The sequence below is a fragment of the Castor canadensis genome, chromosome 7 (assembly GCF_047511655.1).
Source record: "Castor canadensis chromosome 7, mCasCan1.hap1v2, whole genome shotgun sequence".
NCBI lineage: Eukaryota > Metazoa > Chordata > Mammalia > Rodentia > Castoridae > Castor > Castor canadensis.
In genome coordinates, this window is record NC_133392.1 from 109,366,804 (window position 1) to 109,388,688 (window position 21,885).

The 21,885-nt window shown below is 40.9% G+C and overlaps 1 protein-coding gene across 9 annotated transcripts in view; it reads right to left on the bottom strand.

Annotated features, from left to right (window-relative positions):
- Dnajc6 (DnaJ heat shock protein family (Hsp40) member C6) overlaps positions 1 to 21,885 on the bottom strand; it is a 132,231-nt gene that overhangs the window by 65,289 nt on the left and 45,057 nt on the right. The window contains exon 1 of one of the 9 annotated variants that reach the window (XM_074079869.1): positions 20,263 to 20,633. The exons of 4 other annotated variants lie outside the window; for them this stretch is intronic. In XM_074079869.1, the coding sequence (XP_073935970.1) occupies positions 20,263 to 20,461 (199 nt within the window). In that variant the 5' untranslated portion in view covers positions 20,462 to 20,633. Of the gene's footprint in view, positions 1 to 7,775; positions 7,800 to 18,895; positions 18,919 to 19,876; positions 19,968 to 20,262; positions 20,634 to 21,885 lie in introns of those variants that run through there. 4 more of the 9 variants (XM_020183960.2, XM_074079874.1, XM_074079875.1 and 1 more) reach the window with 4 other exon arrangements.

Sequence of the window (21,885 nt, forward strand, 5' to 3'; positions counted from 1 at the left end):
TTGCCACTTTGGCCACAAATATTTTGTCTGACCTGAGCTCACACTTGGTGTATAAGACCTGTCCCTTTAACTTGGGCTTATATCCTATTTAAAACACTTCCTGCTCAGGGTTATAATTGGAAGTGTCTAATTATTATGAGGAACATGAGAGTGCTTTAAGAAGTGTTAATGAGCAATTTTGATTCATCTGGGATCAAAGTGAGGGGCAATGACCTCAGACCCCAGCAAGCATAGGTAAATAGGTAGCAGTTTCACCATGTTATTTGCTGTGTGACTTTGACAAGTTATTTCATCTCTCTAGAAAATTTGGTCTGTAGGCTGGAGATTAATACTAGCACCTGTCCCTCTAGGATTATTCTAAGAATTAAAAAATATATCTTAAGTATTAATCATATCCCAGAAAATAAATAGGGAGCCCCAAATAAATGGCAGGTGGTTTTACCATTGTGAGCACCTCACCAAAGATTCTGAAATCAAACCTTTGTGGAATCCTGAAAATTTCTAGAAGACCCTGTTCTACCATCTTTCCTAGAAATGGTGCTGCCAGGGGCTATAGAGTACCAACCAGGGCCTGTTTTCCTGGTGCTGAAATATCTTCAAACTAAAATCCATTCCCCACATCTTCTTAGGAATAATTTTAATTGGTCACAGGACCTCCTACAATAAAACACTACATTTCCCAGGCCTCCCTTCAGCTTGAAATGAGCATATGATTAAATTCTGACCAGTGGAATGTGATTGGGCAAAACAGTATAACTTTCAGGCTATTTCTTGGAGAGAAGAGGTGTGCCCATCCTTTGAGTTCACACTGGCTAGAAAACAAATGTATTGGTTGCCCATTTGAGATAATGGAGAAAGTAAAACTCTAAGGATCAAAAACAAGGAGCTTGGGACCTTTGCTATTTCATAAGGAAAGTATCCATTCCAGATCAGACTTGTATATGAGTAAGAAACAAGCTTCCATCTTTTTAAGCTATGATTGTAATGGCTTTTGTTATGTGCAGCCAAACTCATAGCCTCATAAGTACGGTAGACAATGTGGTGAAGTGAAGGAGAAAGGCAGAATATGGCTGAGAATTATAACATGTCCTTCGCATGTCATAGAGGTTCATAATTACTCATAGAATTAAATGTCTTCTGTTGAACTCCAGGCAATCAACTCAAATTTGGAATATTGAGGTCAGCTACAAAAATAAGAGGGACATTGGCCAGCTGGAGAGTGACCATGAGAAGAATGACTAGAGCAATGAAAGGTCAAGAAAACCCATCTCATGAGGAAAGACTGGAAAGCTAAGCCAGATGACAAGATTAGGTTTCAAGTAACCTAAGGGTGGTAAGCTGAACAGGGCTTCTCTCTTTGCACTCAAATTTCCTCATCTATAAAATAAAAAGTAAAACCAGAAAAATCCCTTTCAGCTATACCACAAAGAACCTATAGATCCTGAGGAATTCATGTGGCCCCAAAGACCAGAACTACAGCACACGTAGATATTGCACTCAGTAAAGGGAAGCTTTCCACTGAACAGCAAAAGACAACTTCCTAGCAATGTTTCTTGTACAGCCATAGAATGGCTGCCTTCCAAAGTCCAGAGCTGCCTGACTGAAGGGTTCAGTCAAAGGCTAGACAAGCAGTCAGGTCCCTAGGGATAGTGCTGAGTCTTAGAAGGAGTTAAAATAGCTCCCTAGAGACTCAGCTCCTTCTTAGAGACTGGTCAGGACTGTGAGCTTTGTAATCATTGGTGCTGGTTTTAAATGAAGCTCTGCCACTTGCCTAGTTACATGGTCCTGAGCAAGTTAGTTTTTTGTTTGTTTGCTTCTTCATTTTAAAAATGGGATAGTAAAACATAACATGAAATACACTTTATTTTAGAAGATAATACATATCAAGTACACAGGTCCATAGCTATTTGTAATATTCATCATCATCTTATTAGCTTTAAAAATGGGGGAAGAAAAGAGAAAAATGTCGGAAGATCAGAAAATGAGCAACATCCTGGTGGAAGCTCCAGCAGGTAGCAGGCTGGAATTTGTGGACTGGGCAAGTAGTTGTGTAGCCAAGACAAGCCAGGGCTGTCCACATAAATGCTGTGACAGGAGTGAAGGCAAGATCAAAAGCCACCCAAAGGGTGAGTGAAGATGGAGAACTGGAAGCTGCAGACTCATCAGAAACTAGGAAGAGCTATCATGCAGACATCCATATACCCATCCAATATTTATTATCTACGACATTACAAAACGAGGAACATGCCACGGTAAGAAAATGCAGAAGCACCTGAACCAGACTGAGAGGAAAGGATACCTCACTCAAGACCTGCATTACTAAGGCAGAGGGATATGGGGTGAAGAGTGAGGAGAGAGCTCAAGCTGATGGTGGCTCTGAGGGATGGGGGGATTCATAAAACCTCTCCCACTTCCTCTTTACAATTCTCACATGCTAAATGACCACTAAGATTTCTAAGTCCTCTCTAACTCTAAGGATCTAACATAAAATGCCCTACACATTAGGGTTAAGGTGTTTTTGCTGTTGTTTGGTTGCTTTTTGCTTTGGTTTTTATTGTTGCTGCTGTTTTCTCTTGTTTGTTTGTTAAGACAGAGTCAGACTGTGTAGCCCAGGCTGAACTCAAACTCACGCTCTTCTGCTTCTGCCTCCTGAGTGTTGGGATTACAGACATGAACCACTTCATCTGACAAGTACGTTTTTAAAGGAATAGTGCTGGATATGGATATGGTTTTGGAACTTTTCAGTATCTTGAGTATGGTGATGGATTTTCAAAACCTCATGGTGATAAAATCGTATAGAATTTAACATACACTCTAAATACAAGTAAAACTAAGGGAATCTGAGATGTAGTGAGTCAGTGTTGATATCCCGAGCATGAAATTACACTACAGTTTTGCACAACATTTCCATTGGGATAAATAGGTAAAGCTTATACTTATCTTGCTGTATTATTTTTCATAATTGGAAGTGGATGTATTATAATTATTTCAATAAAAATTTCAATTGCAGAAGTAGTTATAGAAAAATATAGTTAAATAAATTAGGGTAGTAAAATATAAATTCATTGTTGAAAATTTGGCAAGCCACATATATAAAATTTAATTATGGGTACTCAACTACCCAAATATTTCTTCGCAATATTTTGTTCTAGCTCCTTCATTTTTAGCTAGTATATCTTTACAATGATTTTCCCATATATGTGTGTGCAATTTAATTTAATGCATATGGGTGTTTACTTGTTTATTCCATTATTTTTATGTTTTATCCTCCTATAATATTATAAATTCCTTAAGCAATTATTTTCATGGCTATTTAATAACACTTTATTGGTATATCATAGTTTTCTGAACCAATCTCTGACTTGTGGACATTTTAGACTATTCTAAAAAATTCCTATTATAAACAGTTATGCAATACATCAAATCTAACTAGTTGCCAACATTACTGAAACAAAAGATGACAAGTCCCCGACAGAAGAGTTAGAGTAGATCTTAGAAGTCATCTGACCAAAAGTTTCCCCTGAAAACAAACATATACCCACACATAAGTCATGTGATACTTACAGAAACTGTGGCCTAGTCTCACTCTAGGAAGGACAATGCACAATTTCAAAAGTTCTCTATTTAAAAGAAGAAGAAAAAGTGTGAGCTACCAACCTTGCTATAGGTCATATTTGACCTTGCAGAGTCAAGTAGGGAAGGCAGAAATTAAGGAAGCAACAGAGAAGACATACTTAAGACTTTGAAACACAATAGATATGGTTCACAATCCTATGATCTTGGGGAAGCAATTTAACTATTATGTTTCTTGATCTATAAACATACCATCTTCCTTACCAGGCCCTCAAATGTATGTTATCTAAATGAATGAGCGAATTACTGGCATGTACAAATAGCCCACTGTTCACTGTTGCTCAGACATTCAATGTTCTTCCCAGTTTCCAGTTGAAAAGCCCTCCCTCATCCCCTTACCTCCCCCCTTCATGGTGAGCACTAGTGTTCTGCTTCAGGGCAGCCTTTATCAACCCACTTACTTCCTGTCCACATTATCTGCCTCATACTCTATCATAGCTACACAGAGGCCTGCCCTGACTGCTGGCAAAGAAGCAAGTTGAGGACCAGTGTTGCTCCTTTTTCATCTTTGAGGAGGGCTTTACTAATCATGCTGACACCACAAGACAGGCCCTTCACGTCCCCTACTCTGGCTACAGCTACTGGAGAGAAATGTACCAATAACACCTATAAGCCAATTGGATTATTTCCTACTAGAATTTAGAATTTGGAATTCAGAGACAGATGATCAGTGAGGATTGGTTGCTTGAAATAGTGACATGCAAACTTGAGACCCTTGAAAAAGCTATGCACACTGAGAAGACAAGAAAGCTGGTCTGCAGAGAGAGAACAAAGGATGAAACAAATGTGGAGGAGAGGGAAGAAAAGAACCCTGAAGTACTGAAGAGAGATGACATTCCAGGTGTCTCTCAGTTCTGCAGATCCAGGTCCAGGAGGCTGGGCTCCACACTCTGCCCCTGAGACCCAGAATTTACTCTGGGACTTTATAACAACTCCCTTCCTTTGGTTTTTAACTAGGATGTTTTAGATATGCTTATTATCTGCACCAAAAAATAATTTACTAAGACATAGGTAAAGATGTTTTCCTCCATTTCCTTATCATTCAATTGCTTCCTCTGCAAATACTCTTTCCAACTTTATCTAAAATGTTCAAATACTACTCAGATTTCAAGACCAACTCCAAGTACAACCTACCCAAGGAAGGTCTGTCTTTGCCTTTTCTGAATTCGTTCACAGAACATCACATCTGTGTTGGCATATATGTGTTAACTATTCCTGGACTTGACTTGCCTTTTCCTCTCTTTAAATTACCTCCTCTCTTCAGGCCTCAGTTTCCTCACTCTCAAAATGAGTAGATTAGATGAGATTAGTGACTGCCAAAATGGATTTGACACAGTTCCAGGGTTCTGCAGTCATACACCAGACGACACTGTTGGGGAAGAGGCTGAATTGCCCCCAAAAAAACCAGTGTTCAGCCCTGCATACTTATTTTAACCAGAGTTACTCTATTTTCATATACTTTACATATGCAGAGTCTGGATAAGGTTTTATTGACAAAAGAAATACAAAAACCCAAAACTAGAAAATCCATACAGTTCCATAGCAGTAGAGCTAGCAAAATACAAATAACAAAGACTGAGATTTTATTTACTTGTTATTTTTGTTATAAAAACAAGTATATCTAGGGAAGAGAGTGCTTGCCTAGCATGCACAAGACCCTGGGTTCCATCCCCAGCACTGAAAAAGAAGACAGAGGAAGAGGAGAAGGAGGAGGGGAAAGGGCAAGGAGGAGGGAGAAGGAGAAGGAGGAAGAGAAAGAAAAGATGAAATTGACCTGTCTTGTATAAAAACATCTGAAATTTTGAGATTGATATTGTTCCAAATACTGTTTAAATATTCACAACAAGCATATGAAGTTGATGCTCTTCACTCTATCCCAAGACAAAGACCCGAATCACACAAATTGAAGTGTCAGGCTGGTGGTGTAGCTCAGTGGTAGAGCACTTGCCAAGCATATGCGAGGCTCTGAGTTCCATACTGAGCACCAAAAGAATAACACAAAAACACAGAAGTCCCAAAACCAAACTTTGAACCCAAGGAACACAGATCCACATCTGAATTCTCAGCTATAATATTGTCTTCTAAGTTTGTTTAGAAGAGATACCTTGGCTTTTGTTTTTCTTTTTTATTTCCCCCTGCAAGACTGGTGCTCACTGAATGAATAAATGTTCGAATTGATAAAGGAAGTCTATTTGGGATTCTATGGAAACTGAGACATGAACTTGAATCTCCTAGTATCTCAGCTTTCTACAGGTGATAGCATGAGACAAACAGAGTTTCCATCTTAAAACTTGGTTTTTTTCCACACCCACTCCCTGAAAAGCAAAGGCCCTTCTTGCAGCCTGGAAGGAACTATTTTGGGTGTGACTACATTTGTGGTACTGACAAATACCATTAGCCAATGGGTTCAAAGACATATGCTTCACCAGGTTCGTTATCTTCAACTCATAATCAATATGTTCCCTCTATCAAGGTTTCTCAACTTCGGCACTACTGACATTTTGGGCCAGATAATCCTTTACTGGGGAGGAGGTGGGAACTGTACTAAGCATTGCAGGAGGGTTAGCAACAGCTAGGCCTCTATACAGCAGGTGTCAGTAACAACTCCTCCAACTATTACGACAACCAAAAGTGTCTTCAGACATTGCCAAATGTCCCAGGAGACAGGGGGAAATTGACAACCACTGTCTTAAGTGACCTAGCTTTGGCAGAACCATTGAGGACAAACTAAAAAGGAGTGAGGGACCTTAGAAGAGTCCAGGCTGACCTCAAACTCACAATCCTCCTGCCTCAGCCTCTTAACTGCTGGGATTACAGGACTGGGCCTGGCAATGGAAACATATTTTTTTAAAGAAAAACAAGCAATGCCTAGTCATGCTTAGAATATAAATGTCAATTCCCTTTTATCCTTGGGAAGTGCCTTACTTTATCCTCCACCCTCAAAATTCCCCTTAAGCTGAGCTGTTCTATGCCCCCCTGTGATATAGCAAGCATTATTACTCATTGACTGTCTAGTCCACCTTGACTACTTGTTGACTGCTTCATCCGAGAGTTGTAGTTATGTGTCCTGCATATTTATAGGGACTCACAGTATTTCTAAACCATCCCAAAGCTTACGAATAATCCTAGATTAATATAACAACAAAAAAGGCTCCAGAGCCCTGTAAAATGAAGAGTGAAAAAGACCTTGGTGAGAACTCAGGGTAACAAAATAATCTAAACTTCACTTCTGCCTCTTGATACAGTCAACACTTACCAAGGCTCTGCCACAGAGCAGGAAATTCACAAGGCTCTTTTCTATACCTTATCCCACCTGACCCTCCTAAAACTCTGAAGAAAGACATTACCTCAACAGAGAGGAAAACAGAGGCTCAGAGGGGTAAAATGACTTGCCCAACATCACAAAGCTAATCAGCAAGTGTCAAAAACTTAAATTTAGAACAATCACTGTCTCTAAATCCAGTTCTCTTTCCACTGCTATGCAGAACTATTCCACAAGAAAACTAGAAGCCACAATCCATGAAAAGCCAAGAAGGTAAATGAAAACCTTTTCATTCTTTTTGTGCATAGATATATATATGCCAAATGTTAACAAGTGGATTAGCAATTTTTATCATTTCTTTGTGCTTTTCCACATTGTCTAAACTGTCTTTGCCTTGAATACATATTGTTTATCTAACAAAACAATGAAAATCCATTCACAAAAAAAATTTCTTAGAAATACCAACATTTAATGACAGTTTCAAGCAAACCATTATCATCATTTCTCACTTACAGACTAGGACAGATTAAGAAGTTTGATAATACTCAGCTTTGAGAAGGGTGTGGGAAAACAGGTAATCTCACACACTGTTGGAAATTTAACTTGGTACCAGGTTCTTAGCAATACGACAAGGTCTGTCATATGCGAACTGCACGTGTTCTTCATCTTTGCAATGCCACTCCTAAGAATTTTTCTCACACGTATACCACAAGCATACAAAATATATGCTGTGTATATTTCAAAATAGCTAATAGAAAGGATTTTTAATGTTCCCAATACAAAGAAATAGTAATGTGATATGCCAAATTATACTGGTCTGATCATCCATTGTATATAGACACTGAAACATCACACTGGGCCCAGGCATGGTGGCACATACCTGTTTATCCTGGCTTCTTGGGACATGGAAGTAGGAGGATCTCAGTCCAAGACAGGCCTTGGAACAAAAGCACAAGACCTTATCTGAAAAATAAATTAAAGTCAAAAGCACTGGGGTGTGGTTCACATGATAGAGCACTTGTCTAGCAAGTGCAAAGCCCTGAGTTCAAACCTCAGTACCACCAGAAAGATAGAAAAAGAGTGGGAGGGAGGGAAGAAAGAAAGAAATGTCACAGTGCACCTCATAAATACATACAATTATTATGTGTCAATTAAAATATATTGCTATATATATATATATATATATATATATATATATATGTCTGAAGATACTACCTACCCACAGATTAATTATGGAAGTGGCACTGAAAGTCATTAGAGAAAATGAGGTGCATCTTTAGGTACTAGAAAGCTACCCAAGAAAATAACAGCATATATAGAAGGATTCCAGAATGTACATGTGCACATTATATATGAATTGATGCATATGCATATGTGGGCAGGCAGGAATCTGCACGTGTTTATGCTACTGTATATAAGTTTGTATATACATAGAAAATTTCCTAAATAAACCCAGAAACCTTTAAAATTAGTTACATTTAAAGAACAGGACTAAAAGTTGGAGAAAGTAGAAATGGCTTTTATTTTCATTTTTATATCACTTTCTCAATTGCTTTAAATGTTCTTTTAATGAACATGTGTCATTGCTATAAACTAAAGCAGGCCTTTTTGGTGGGGGAGGGTTGGTTTTTAGTGAGACAAGAGGCCTGGCTCTCATGAAATGGCTTGGGAACAAAGCAAGACATGAAACAGAGCGGTCATCTGTTACAACTGCAAATGCTCACAAAACAAGACAGTATGTGAAAGTCCCCAGCCTCTGTGTGCCAGTGAGAAGCATAATGGAGACAGCTCTCTCCTGGCACATTCAGGGACAAAGGCTCCTCTACCCTGTCAGGGGACTTTAGTGGTTAGATTTTAAAAGACCAGCAAATACAGTAAAATCCTGCTATACTTCTGAGGACAGCCTAAAGCAATTTCCCTAGCAGTTAAAGTTCAGCGTTCCCTGTTCTAACTCTCCAGCAGATACATCTTAGCAATGGGGTGTCCAAGCTCTCAACTTCAAATCTTTGCAAATCTTCTTTACCATATCACAATATGTCAGAAGGCCTGGGCTTTGCTGTTGACTTGGTTTCATATGAGTTCATCAAATCTCAGAGCTTCTCCTCTTTAAAACTATGTTCATGTTACCTACTGCACCGGATCATTGTAAGATCTAAATATGATATGGTATAAAAATCCATGCTAATGGTAGGGCTATTAATAACGGGGGGGGCTATGCATATGGGGAGGTCAAAGATTACACGGAATAGCTCTGTATCTTCCTTTCGATTTTTCTGTGAACCTAAAACTGCTCTAAAAAAAGGTCTTTAAAATTAATTTAAAGGTGGGCATGGTGGTGCATGCCTGTAATTGCATCACTTGGAGGCTAAGGCAGGAGGATCATGAGTTTGAGGCCAACCTGGGCTACACAGTGAAACCTACCTCAAAAAACAAAGTTAATTTAATAACAAAGGTTAACTCTTACTGTTAAATAATACAGCTGTTTACTTCATCTCTCAAGCCACCTCAATTTTTTCCTCAATATAAGCCAAAATGATCTCTTAAAAGCACAGCTAGGACCTCGTTGGCTGTCATTCCCTTCTGGCTCACTAAGTGCCAGCTACACCAGCTACATGGTCCCTTCTGCAGAGCTGCCCCTCCACTCCAGATCTTTTTATTTGCTGTACCTACTTCAGTCACCTGCCACATAGTAACGTTTGATTGATGACAAACCAAATCTATGGCAATGGTCCTATAAGAACATATCACCTAGTGGTGGCCATGTTAGCTTGTGTAAGTGTATTATGTTTACACAATGATGAAATTCCCTAACCATGCATTTCTCAGACTGAATCCCATCATAATGCAAAGCTTGACTGTAAATGAAATACCTTATACCCAGTTCATTTGGGGTGGGGGGCTTGCTTCTTCAGTTTCTTCTTCTGTTAGCTCAAAGCTTACCCTCCGAAGAAGATGTCAAGACCACCCTCAGTAAGACAGGCCTTGTTTTCCATCCTCACCCCAAGTTATGCTCCTTCATCCCAGCACCATTTCCAGCATTTAGTGCATCATCTAACCATTTACCCACTCATATGGTAGCTCCTGTGTGCAAAGGTCTTGCCTGTCTCAGCCTCTACTGTATCCCCATGGCTAAAACAGTGCCAGCACATGGTAGGGAGCCAGGAGACATTTATGAAATGAACAGATGAAGAGTTATGGGCTGCAAGTGCTCTGGTGTACATTCTCACCGGACACCTCACCGGTCAGACAGACAGGTTTAGGATGAGTTTTCTCAGTTGAATGACCTGTCTAAAGTGGTAGCTTGTAAACGACAAAATCAGAGTTACATTTGGAGTTTCTAACTCATGATTCACTGCTCAATGGCATCCATAACTTTGAATTGAGGAGGATTGAAAATAGAGCAATTTATCTAGTCTTCAGCAGTAGGGAAGGGAAAGAGAAAGATCAGATTTCATGCATAAGTGAGATAGAGAAACCAGGAGTTTAAAAAAAAAAACAGTGAGCTATCATCTTGCACTCTCTGGCTTTGAATTAGTAAGTAAAACTTCTTCCTTCATCTGAATGAAATGCAGCTGCCTTTGGGGTGGATGCTTATGAAACCTCTCATCAACCAGTCACAGTGTGGAACATTTTGCTAATTGAAGCAGCAAGGGAAATTTTAGGTAGGTCAGATGCAATTACTCAAGTTGAAAAGTAACACCAGTGTTCACACACACTAGGCTTCAGGCAGCAGGCTGGGAGCTAAGTCACATGCACATACACACCCAAAGACTTCAGACATACACATATGGCCCTGTGGCGTTGGGGTCCACATCTCTCAAACGTGCTGGCTCACTGACCGGGAAGAAGGGAGGAGTCCCAGACAGGAAACGGGGAAAGGAGAGAAGACAGGAGCAGAACAAGTGGCAGAAGCACAGGAGGATGGAGAGAGATGAGGGTGTTGAGGATGGAGGGGAAGGAGAAAGAGGAACAAGAAAGAAGGAAGGGAAGAAATACAGAACAGGGATAAGAGGAAGGAGAAATAAGAACTGTTGCCCTGCTAAGATTTTTTGCTGCAGTGCTCAAATGGCCAGAGGCTGGTTGGTACAAGGAAGTCCTTGAGAATTTCTGGGGTCAGAGTTTTTCCCAGATATCTGTCTATTTCCAGAAAGACAAGAATCCCTGCTTTCCATAACCATCTTCCAAATTTCTCTGGTGTTTGTCCTTTCTTGCTGTGCTTCCACAATCATGCAAGAAACCAGAGCCCAGCACTTACACAATGATAATGGGCCCCAAAAAGGGGCTAGCCCCTGCCCTACATCATCCTGGCCTCAGCCCAGTACCATGAATTACCTCACTCAATCACCAAGCAGACAGGGGCCTGCTCCTGCCTTGCACCCCCACCACAGTACTCCACTGGGGATCTGCACAGCCTAATGGGCAGCCTACCAAAAGCTGAAGGTCCACAGAAACCATGTGCTAAACTCAGCCCCTCCATAAGCATATTTATGGTGGGCTTACAGCATAGAAAACCAGTTGATCACACTTTTCACTTTGGGCCAAGACCAAAAATTACCTCCATTCCTGCTACCATGCAGGCTCTCCTTCTTTGGCTCCCCCTACACCTTACATCCCACATCTGTCCAGTTGTCACCCTGGCCATTGACCTGTGCAATGCTTCCCAGGACTGTCTCTTTTTCCCCAGTCCCATTGGCACTACCCTGGCTTGAGCCTTCATCACCTCTCAGGTTACCAACTAAATTGCCACTTGACAATCCTTCTTGCTACATGCTCTGTCTTCCAGCTTACTAAATGAGAAATACCTGGGCCCAAGAATCTGTAGTTCCAACTGGCACCTCAGGTAAATCTTATGCTGCCAGGAAATAGCAGCAATCCACTCATCCTTCACACAGCTGCATATTATCTCAGGATTCACATTCTGTTCCCTGGAGCTGCAGTATAACTTTTTGTAGGCCCTAGACAGTTCTACCTTTGTGGGCTCATTCCTCAAATAAAAAGTAGATATATGTTATGACTACGTAGGAATACAGATGAATTCATTATTGTTATCCTCATTTATTTTATTTGGCTTTTTAAAGAAATTAAGGTTACTATTTTGGAGCCCTGAAGGTATTGTGGTTCCTAGGCACCATGCCTAGTGGAAAAGTCAGTCCTATCTCATTTCTGCCCCAAATCTTCAATGGCCTCCTACTGCCTACAGAAAAAAGTCCAACCTCCTCAGCAGGTTACCCCTAACCTAGGTTCAATCTACCTTCCCAGGGCCATTTGCTACAGTGCTTTCCACCCACCTGGTCTCCAACTTCAAGGCCTAAATGCAATTGTCTCCACGTCATACCCTGAGATGTCACTCTGCCTTAGCCCTCAGCCCAAAATACTTTCCTTTTCCTTCACCAGCCCCTGATTTCTGCTTCAAACATCACCTTCCATCATGGTCTTCCTTAGTCCTCCTGGTTGAATGATGGCTCTTTCTTCTGCACTCCCTAGCACTTCTCTGTCTATTATTACCCCACTTATTCACCTTGCCTCTTGCAAGTAGCCCCTACCCTAATGTGCACTTCTTTCACAGCATAATATTTCTACACTCAGGAGGTGGCTTACCACATATGCCAAACACACATGCCAACTACCAGGCAGGGTACTACCCTGCGATCGTCATTTTCTAGACATGCAAACTGGTACCACACAGAAGGCATTGGTCATCTATTTGCTACTTTGGTAGTGTTATTTGTTTTATTAAGACCACATACAATTTTAATGTAAAGCTTTATCCCTGATGCCTTTTAAAATTATGCTCAAAAGAATTATTGAAATAAGATATTTTAGATCAAGATTTTGGACTGTGACCTGTCAGGTAAAGCAATTAAAGGAAGTAGAAATCGCCAGATCTCTTGGCACATGTAAGTTTTAGTTCCTTGAACCATGAAGGACTTATTCCTCAGACATTGAGCTGCTCTGTCAAAAGCTTCCAGGGAAATTTCAGGAAGAGATGTTGAATACAGAATAAGTATAATAGAGATTTTTTTCCTATACTACACATTTTGCAGTAAGAAAATACACACCTAAACTCCAGAATTCTTTGATCTACCTCAAAGCTATAACTTTTTATCCAAAGTTCTAGGTTGGAGTACAGATTATAATAAAGCAATAAGTCAATGTAAAGTGTACCTACAACTGCAGATAGCCAAAAGTGATACAAAGAATTCAATATTAAACCTGAAAATGCCAAGATTCAAACTATGTGATACTGAGTAAGAAAAAATACGGATCTACAGATAAAAGTCATCCATAGTTAGTTTGTTTAAAAAAAAAAAACTATATACGTTTTGAGTTCCTATTTTTTAGTAAAAAAAAATAGTTACCTTTATGGTGAGTCATCCATTGCATTTTTGTCAAGAAAGCAGTCTTTTGAAAAGCTGTTCATTTACATTCCTATGTTCAGAAAACCCAGACTATGTATTATCATCATTCTCTCCCCGCTGGTATTCATGCACATGAAAAATGCTCATTGATGAATTGGTCTAGCTTTCTGCCAACAGCTTCATTTAAGCCTGGCCTCATTTCTTTCAAAAATCTAGCTGTATACTGTAAATTCATCTAGGTTTAGATAGGCATATTTCATTATAAATGCCCTTTTCAAAAATTCAAAGTCCGTTCATGATTTCATTAATGCCACAAGTACTTATCAGGCTTCCAATAAATGCCAAGCAGTGACAAGAACACAAAGGTGAATAAGACAAAGCCTTGCTCTGAACTTTATTTACAGTCTAGTGGGAGAGACAGGCCAGGCTGCATATCACAGCTTAATGTGATGAGAGCTGTGACAAGGTGTCCAGGCTGCTGGAGAGCATGGAGAAGACCATCACACACAGCTTACAAGGATTAAAGAGCAGCCAAGCCAAACTCTAAAGAAAGAGGAGGAGAGCACCTGCAAAAGTAGACATCCAGATAGCTCTGAAATAAGTTGGACAAAGCTTTTTCTATGCAAAAGCATAGAAATGGAGGGGGTAGAAACAACAAGAAGTTTTGCTGGGTTAGCTTTCAGAGGTTCCATAATGGGCTTCTGAGGTCTAGTTAAGAATACCCTGGTCTTTGTACTGAGAGCAGTTGGATCCATTTTCCTTGGCAAGACATTGTTCCATAAATTTAGAAAGCTGTACCAATTACATGTTCTCTCATGTTCTCTCAAGGCTTTATCAGCCTTATTCAAGGCTGCTTTTGCTCTGTCTTCTTCATGTCTCCTTCATTTCTAGCATTTCAATGATTTTTATATTATATGTATAACAAGAAGACATATCTGTGGTGTTGCAAGAGATTGAAAGTGAGAAATAACTGCACTCATTTCAGTTCCCTCAATCCCTCCCATTTTTCCTTGCCTCAGTGAAAGAAGCAAATAGAAAAAATTTCCACTGAACTCTTCATTTGCAATCTCTTTGGTGTTTTACTCACTATAGAATAACTAGAGCTTATGTGCAAGGCCTGACTCTACTAAACTCTGAGTATGGCTTCTTGGACTCAAACACAACTACAGCTGGTTACCATCTCCAAAGGATATACCTGCCTCTACAGAGGTCCCCTGGATTGTCCATGACCAGAAATCTCAGCTGTCTCCATCGACAGACAGCAAGGACAAGAGACTCCTGATTCAAGCCTATTGCCTCATACTATACCAGCAGGAAGCAAAGACTGACTTTGACTTCCCATTCCCTGAAATATTTCAGGGTCTCAAGTCCTTGAGGGAATTATGGGTAGCAGTTAGATATGAGAGATGGGGATATGCAAAGGGAACTCTGAGAAGGAGAATCCTTGGTGCTCTCTCTCTCTCTCTCACCCCTGCCCCTTGGCTGGCCTGCTTGTTTAGCTGCAAGCTTAACTGCTCTAGAATTTGGCATCTAGCTCCATTTCCTTATGAAACACCTGTGAAACCCCTAAAATGACTGACAGAGAGAGGCCTGTTGTAAACTTATAAGGAGATATAGCCAGATTAACCTTGCTCTGAAATGCATCCACATCACTTACGGCCCCCTGCACCTGACTCCAAGTAACGAAAGATTTAAAAGTTCTGGTCTACTCAAGTTAAGGTGGGCTACTTTGAGCAAGATCTGCCTTTTATCCATTGCTATATCATTATGATCTCATGGTGGTTTAAAATTTTCTCCCTCCCCCATGGGTTTTCCTAAGGTGATCATGGGAAATCACCTGGTACAGAATGTTTATTGAGACAAGTAATGCTTTCACAACTTTCACGTCAATCACTCCTTGTAGACTGGTCTTCAGCAGGGACTTGACCCACCAAGTCCCCTAAATGTCAATAAAAGCCTGTGCATGGTGGAAGTTGGGGTTGTTCTTTACCTTTCTGAGATGACCCACTCTCAGTTCTGGAAGTGCCTTTTTCTATTCTAATAAACTGTACTTTTTCTACCTTGAAGAAAAATGAAGAACAAAATATATGCACAGGGTCTAGCATGATGTTTGAATCATAATCACTAAATGGAAGCTACTTTTATTATTAAGCATTATTGAACAATGTACACATACATACATAATTAAACTTTGAATTTACATTTTGTTACAATTTTAATAGTACGTCTAAATGTATATATGTGCAATGTATATGCTTAGACACACAAACATTATATGTTGACAGTCCTTCCATCAACTTTCAGTACGGGCTATCTCTGAGTCAAGGGCCTAAAGAATCAGGGAGGCAAGGGCACTTCACTTTGTTCATTCTATTCCTTTCAGAATCTTCAATTCTTTTTTAATCAAGAACACAGGAACCATTTATAATAAAACTTGATGAAAACCCTGCTATGCAAAATCAAAACAATAAATTATTCTTAAAATTTAGAATAAATATATGCAAATGCTTTATGTTTTATTGTTGTTTGTTTATTGAGACAGGTCTCATTATATAGTCCAAGTTGACTTTGAACTCCTGCCTCAGCCTCCCAAGAAGCTGGATTTATAACCACGTGCCACCACAGCCAGCTTTGGAAATGATTTGTATAGAAAAAGAAAAGAAAAACTGAAGAACCTCGGCTTAATTAGCCCAGAAAAGAGGATATCTGGACCAAGAGGAGAAACAGTATCAGTTCTCAAACTGTCAAAGGGTCACTATATAAAAGAAGGATTGATTTTTGCATCTAGACATTAGAAAGGTTAATTTTGACCAAATAAAAGCATGATGAGAGCAGAAGACTGTAAAAGCCCCATCACAGAAAGCATTCATCTTTGGCTACAGGGTTCTGTTTAAGAGATTTGGTTCAAGGAACTTCTCTTACAAGTCCAAGAAACCTGGCAGTCCCCAACCAACTGAAATTTGATACACAGATGAAGATACCTTGCTATGTTATCCAGTAGCTAGTGCATTCTTAAATGGTTATGCAGAAATAGCAAAACCATAGACACACATGAAGTAAGTTCGATAAATTGACTTTGCAACCAACCTTCAAAATCCTTGCATGGGCAGGTATTCTTAAGAAAGGAGTATTATTACATACATGCTTATTATATTTCTATGAACTATAAAGTTACCCAAATAAATATTTTATAATAGTAAAGCATAGTTCAAAATGTGAATATTGAATTAAGCACTACCTAGAAAAGCATTTATTAAAGATAATTTTTTTCCAAACAGGTCACACTCAATGGAAAAGTATTTTAACATCCTTCATATTTAGTCATTTTTTGTCATTGTGACAAAATACCTGACATAACGAACTTAAAATGAGGAAATATTTATTTGGGCTCATGGCTTCAGAAGTTTCAGTTCTTCATGGTGGGGAGGACATGGCAGAGCAGAGCAATTCACATCATGGCAGTCAGAAAATAGAAAGGGGAAAAGCCCTAGAACCAGGTATAGTCTTCAAAGGCACTCCCCGGTGCCCTACTTCCTCCAGCTAGGACCCACCTCCTAAAGTTTCCACTGTCTCCCAAATACCACTACCAGCTGGGGACCAAGTGTCCCAACATATGAGCCTATGGTGGTGGTCATTTCATATTCAACCCATATATTTCATTATTCTTACTCTTTTAAACATCATTAAAGTGTTTCCAGACTTTAATTGGACTACTCTTTTATGGCAGGTCATTATGAGTTTGCTAAGTTAAGCTCACCTTAGTGGCTTAAGATGGGGAGTTCCACTTGTGTGGGATTTGTGTGTTCTACTTCCCCTGGAATGTTAAGTATGCATAAGAGAGGAGTCTTTGCCCCCATTTCCTGAGTGGGGAACAGGAAATGCTTCCCTCTTGCTTTTCCTCCCCCTGTTCCTCTCCTAATAAACTTTACTATTAAAAAGAAAAAGGATGCATAAGAAAAATGTGGAGTTTCTTGAGTAGTGAGTTGGAATAGCTACAGTGCCATTGTGATATGACAGGGTGACCTTAGAATGACAACCTTTTCTAGAGAATGATTTGAATAAAGAGAAGACAGAGAGCTCTAAAAGACACATCTGGCTAGGAGGCTGCTCTGGAACCTATCCCTTGAAAGTCTGTTGACTTGGAAAGTTATTACATTTGTCTGAACATCTGTCCCTTCCTCATCTAAAACCAAAGGGGAAAATCAGAGTAGATAATATTGTTTCCATTTCAATAATCAGTTGATGCTATGCCTACACAGGTCAGTTTAGTTTAATGGGGAAAATCTCAGCCTTTATAGACAGAAGATCTAAGTCTGGCTGTCACAAACTAGCTATTCCACCTTAGACAAGTCTCCTACCATCTCCTACCATATCTCCTTGTAAAATAAATAATAATAAACTGGGAGGACACAGACAGCGAAGTAAAGAAAACTGCAAATGTATTCTCCCGTTGTGTTAAACCCCAGCTAAAGCTCCAGGATAAAAACAGCTATTACATTTCCCCTTCTGTTAATAGGAAATAAATTTGAAAAGACTACTAGTCTTTCAGCTAGTAACAATAGTACACAGATTTGATCCTAAGTCTCCAGGCACAGACACATCTGCTGTCTTTCCTACTTAATAGAATTCTGGGATATGAAATAAGATAAGTGTCCAAGCAGTCTATCTATTATAAATAACCATACACATGCAAGGTATTGTCGAGACTAAGCTTTTAAGTTCTCTAGATGGACATCTACATAATTTTTCCATGAAAAAACATTTCTGCCAGAGCAAAAGCTCCATGACCGCCTATCCTATCCACCATGTCACAGTACAGTCAGTTGAATAAATGGGCAGATTACTATTGCATTAGAAGTGATCTATGAGTTTAATTAAATATCCCAAACAAATGGATACATTTACACTGCACAGGACACACTTTGAGGCTCTGAAAAGAAAGACTATAATTAGATAAGACATATAGCTGCACTAGTAAACTAAACCCTCATCCAAACCAAACAGCATCATTCCAAACTGCATTCTCGATTGTAAATATACATTTTTAAAAATCCAACCCTACAGGACTGCACCAAAGCCCCAACATTCCCCTAACAAGATATAGGATTGAATGTGTTGGGGAAGGGAGCGGTTGGTGAATGGGAATGGAATTTCTGCAGCCTCTTCATCCAGCACTAATTTGATCAAGTTGAGGAATCAACTCATGGCAATGGCACAGGCACAATTAGAATCTTCTTAATGAAGATGCTTTCCCATGGCAATAGTTTATCAAGGCAATTTATTCTTCTCTCGACCGATTGAAAGAGTCTGATTTACTGCAAAAGACGACCCTCAAAAATCCAAGAGTTAGTATTGACTGCTGTGCTAGTTACTGTTCCTACTAAATGATTACCCATTACAGGCCAAAAGGATTCAATAAATTATTGTATCCCCACAAGGTTTAGCACAGTGCTTGCTCCATAGCCAGGCCTAGAAAATACAAGTTGAATTTACTCTACAACATAACATATTTTAAAAACAAATTCCAACTCCTAAAATGATTAATTCCTCAGAAAAATGAAAATGCATAGATTTATTTTCATGTCCCTGAAGTGAGGCTCTGCACTCATTTGGAATGTGTTTATTTCAATTATTTGCTTACATGCCCACTGTGTTCCAAAAATGATTGTGGAGAGTGGCGTCAGTCAGAGAAACATGAACCTGTAAAAGATTTTTAAAGGAGATTACCTCCAGCCAAAATATGGATTGCACTTATATGCCACAGATTTGAAAAAAACATAAATCACATAACCACATACAACATCAATACCAAACCTCTGAAGCCATCAGTCCATTGGGGGAAGACGTTAGTTTTATTTAAAGTGGTCTGAGAGGACCTCCCACCAATACTACCTTATTTAACTTCAATCAGCACTTGACTGGTAAACTTGTTTTCAGCCCAAGACATTTGACTATCTGTAGACAATATTTCATCCCACTTCAGACATGAGGAAAATAGAAAGTGACAGCCCAGGGAGAGCCATTATACAATTAAAATAAACAAGCAATTGTTTGTAAAGAACGGACATTAAATTCGGTTTGGTTTCATCACTGACTAAACAGCCCAACATGAATGTTTCTTTCGAAATCAGTTGTCTACTATTAAAGTTACCAATGTACAATAAACTACCGAGCACTGGCATAAATTATCTCTGTGTAAACAATCCTCTGATCCTGAATTCCTGAAAAGGAAAGCAAATAATTGTAGCGCTATCCCTCCTCCAACGTGGATACAGTAAATGACTGTTTTACTACACAAATTTTAAATGCTAACAGCATTCCTAAGAGAGGACTCTAACTTACTACATTTTATAAAAGATGGCTGCAGGCTCAGATAAAAAGTGTAGAAGCACTTCCCTATAGGTAAAGGTTTATAAAATATTAGTCCACTCAATGCATGAGTGTAAAGATAAACAAGACCAAAGTCAACAACAGATGAAATAAATTTCACTGCGCAAATCATAAAAGCTGTGTAACAGGACTCTAGGTCCCAGGTATGGGACGGCTAAGACGCTCAGACGTGGCCGAGCTTAGCAGAATTGTAAATAACATGACATTTCCAGAGTAACAATGGAACAGATACCGTCTGCAGCTTGCAAAAACAATCAAGGCACTTGCTCCTTCACCTCTCCCGCTCACCCAGCTGGGTGGTGAGAAGCAGCTGCCTCTCGGCGCCTTGCTCCCAGCCGCTCTTCGCGCCACCCCCTCCCCTCCCCTTTCCCTCCCCTTCCCCGCCCCCAACTGGTGTACTCAGCAGCCTAGAGAGATTAAGAGGTGCTCGCTACGGTCACTGAGCCTCGGACTGATCTAACGTTTCCTAGCTCCCTGGACGAAAGAAATTAGACACGCGACACCCTGCTGGTATTAGATGCCTTCACCTCCAACCTAGCGCGGTCCCCAACCGCGGCCGGGGTGGAAGCGTGGGGCTGGAGGACCCCGCGGAGCTCCGCGCACCCGCGGCCGCGCTACCTGAGCTGTCCATGGTGCTGGCGCGGTGCGGGGGTTGCCGGGCGGGACTCCGCGTCGCCGTCGCCGCGCTCGCGGCCACTCGCGGCTTGCCGCCACCCCCGCCGCTCGCCGCACTCAAGTCCCCATTACTGTCCACCAGCTGCAAAGATTCATAACCATCGTTGCTGGTCTTTTTCCGGTAGCTCCCGAGGAGGCTCATGGGCAAGCGCAGAGAAGAGGGGGAGAAAATAATCCACCTGAGAAAGGAAGGTGGTGGAAGGTGGAACCGGCTCAAGAAGGAATTTAAAAAAAAAAAAAAAAATTAAGTGCCCGACATGACGCCAAGAGGAGGGAGAAGAGGGAGCAGCCAGGCGAAAGGCGCTTTCCGAGGCCACCGCCCTGGGCCGAGCGCCACTCGGGGCTGGGAGCGAGGGAGGGAGCGCGGCGGGCGCAGGCGGGCGGCGCGCGCGTCCCCGGTGCCGCCCCGCCGAGCGCTGGCCCTGCCGAGCTCGGGCACCCGGCCGGCCACCTTCTGGCTGGACAGTGCCCGGAAGCAATCCTATAGGTGTCGCCGCGTCGCCTCTCTGCGCAGCAGGGCAGCTCCCCCAGTGATGGGCCGTGGGGAGGGAATAATAGAAGGGTTGGGGAGATTCGAAGGGAGGGAGGTGGAAAGCGGAAAACGGGGCGGGGTAGGAGGGGGAAGGGACTACTACAACGAGGGTGGGAGGGGTGTGTTAGCGCGCGTGTGCTGAAGAAGAAAGGGGCTAGGGGTCTCAGCCGGGTGAGCATGGAGAACACGAGGGGGGGTCTGTTGGGAAGAGCCAGACACGCCCATTTCATACAACTTAGCCTATATTTGCTGGAAGATTCGGTAAGTCAAAGCCACCCCGATAGTAACCGTCCTCGTGGAGTGCTCTGTAACTCCATTGCAAAGAAAAAAAAAAAAAAAAACATGTTAATACAAAGCGATGTGTAGGAAATAGAGTACTGGATTGCACGTCCCAGAACTGGGATGATCCCTAAGTAAAACAGCAAAGCGTTGACTGCTGCAATGCTAGGAGGTAGATAGTGCATTCCGCCTAGTAAGCAGATCTGACTACACGTTGAATGGATAAATGGGGGGAGGAGCTAAGTCAGGTGCAATGTCAGGTCTGTCATCATTTACCTTGCGGACACCAGTCAGTCAGCTTGAGCGATGGCTACAAAGCAAGACAGACAAGGGTTTTCTTTCCTGCCTTGCCCCTTATTTTTCTTTCAGAATTCTGGGCAAAGAAAGTGGCCAGTCATTATCAGAGGACAATTTATTTGAAGGTTAGTTAAGCTTAAGGGTAAAGACCCCTTTCTTGCAGAAGGACCTTTAAAGGCTGTGTGCCTAATTTTGCATTTGTGATTTTGTTTTCTTAAAGAGGGTCCCAAAATTGTCTCCCATAACCTGGATAAACTCCGTTAAATCTCAAAATATAATTACTAATCTTTCATTTTCACCTGAGAAAATAAGACTTCAGAAAGATGCCTCATTCCCATCAGCTCAGGTAAAAGAGTAGGTGAGAGTCTTGGTTTTAATATATCATTTTTAGAACTAGGGGGCATAACTAAAGTGGTAGAGCACCTGCTTAGTTAGGTCTCAAGACCCTGAGTTCAAAC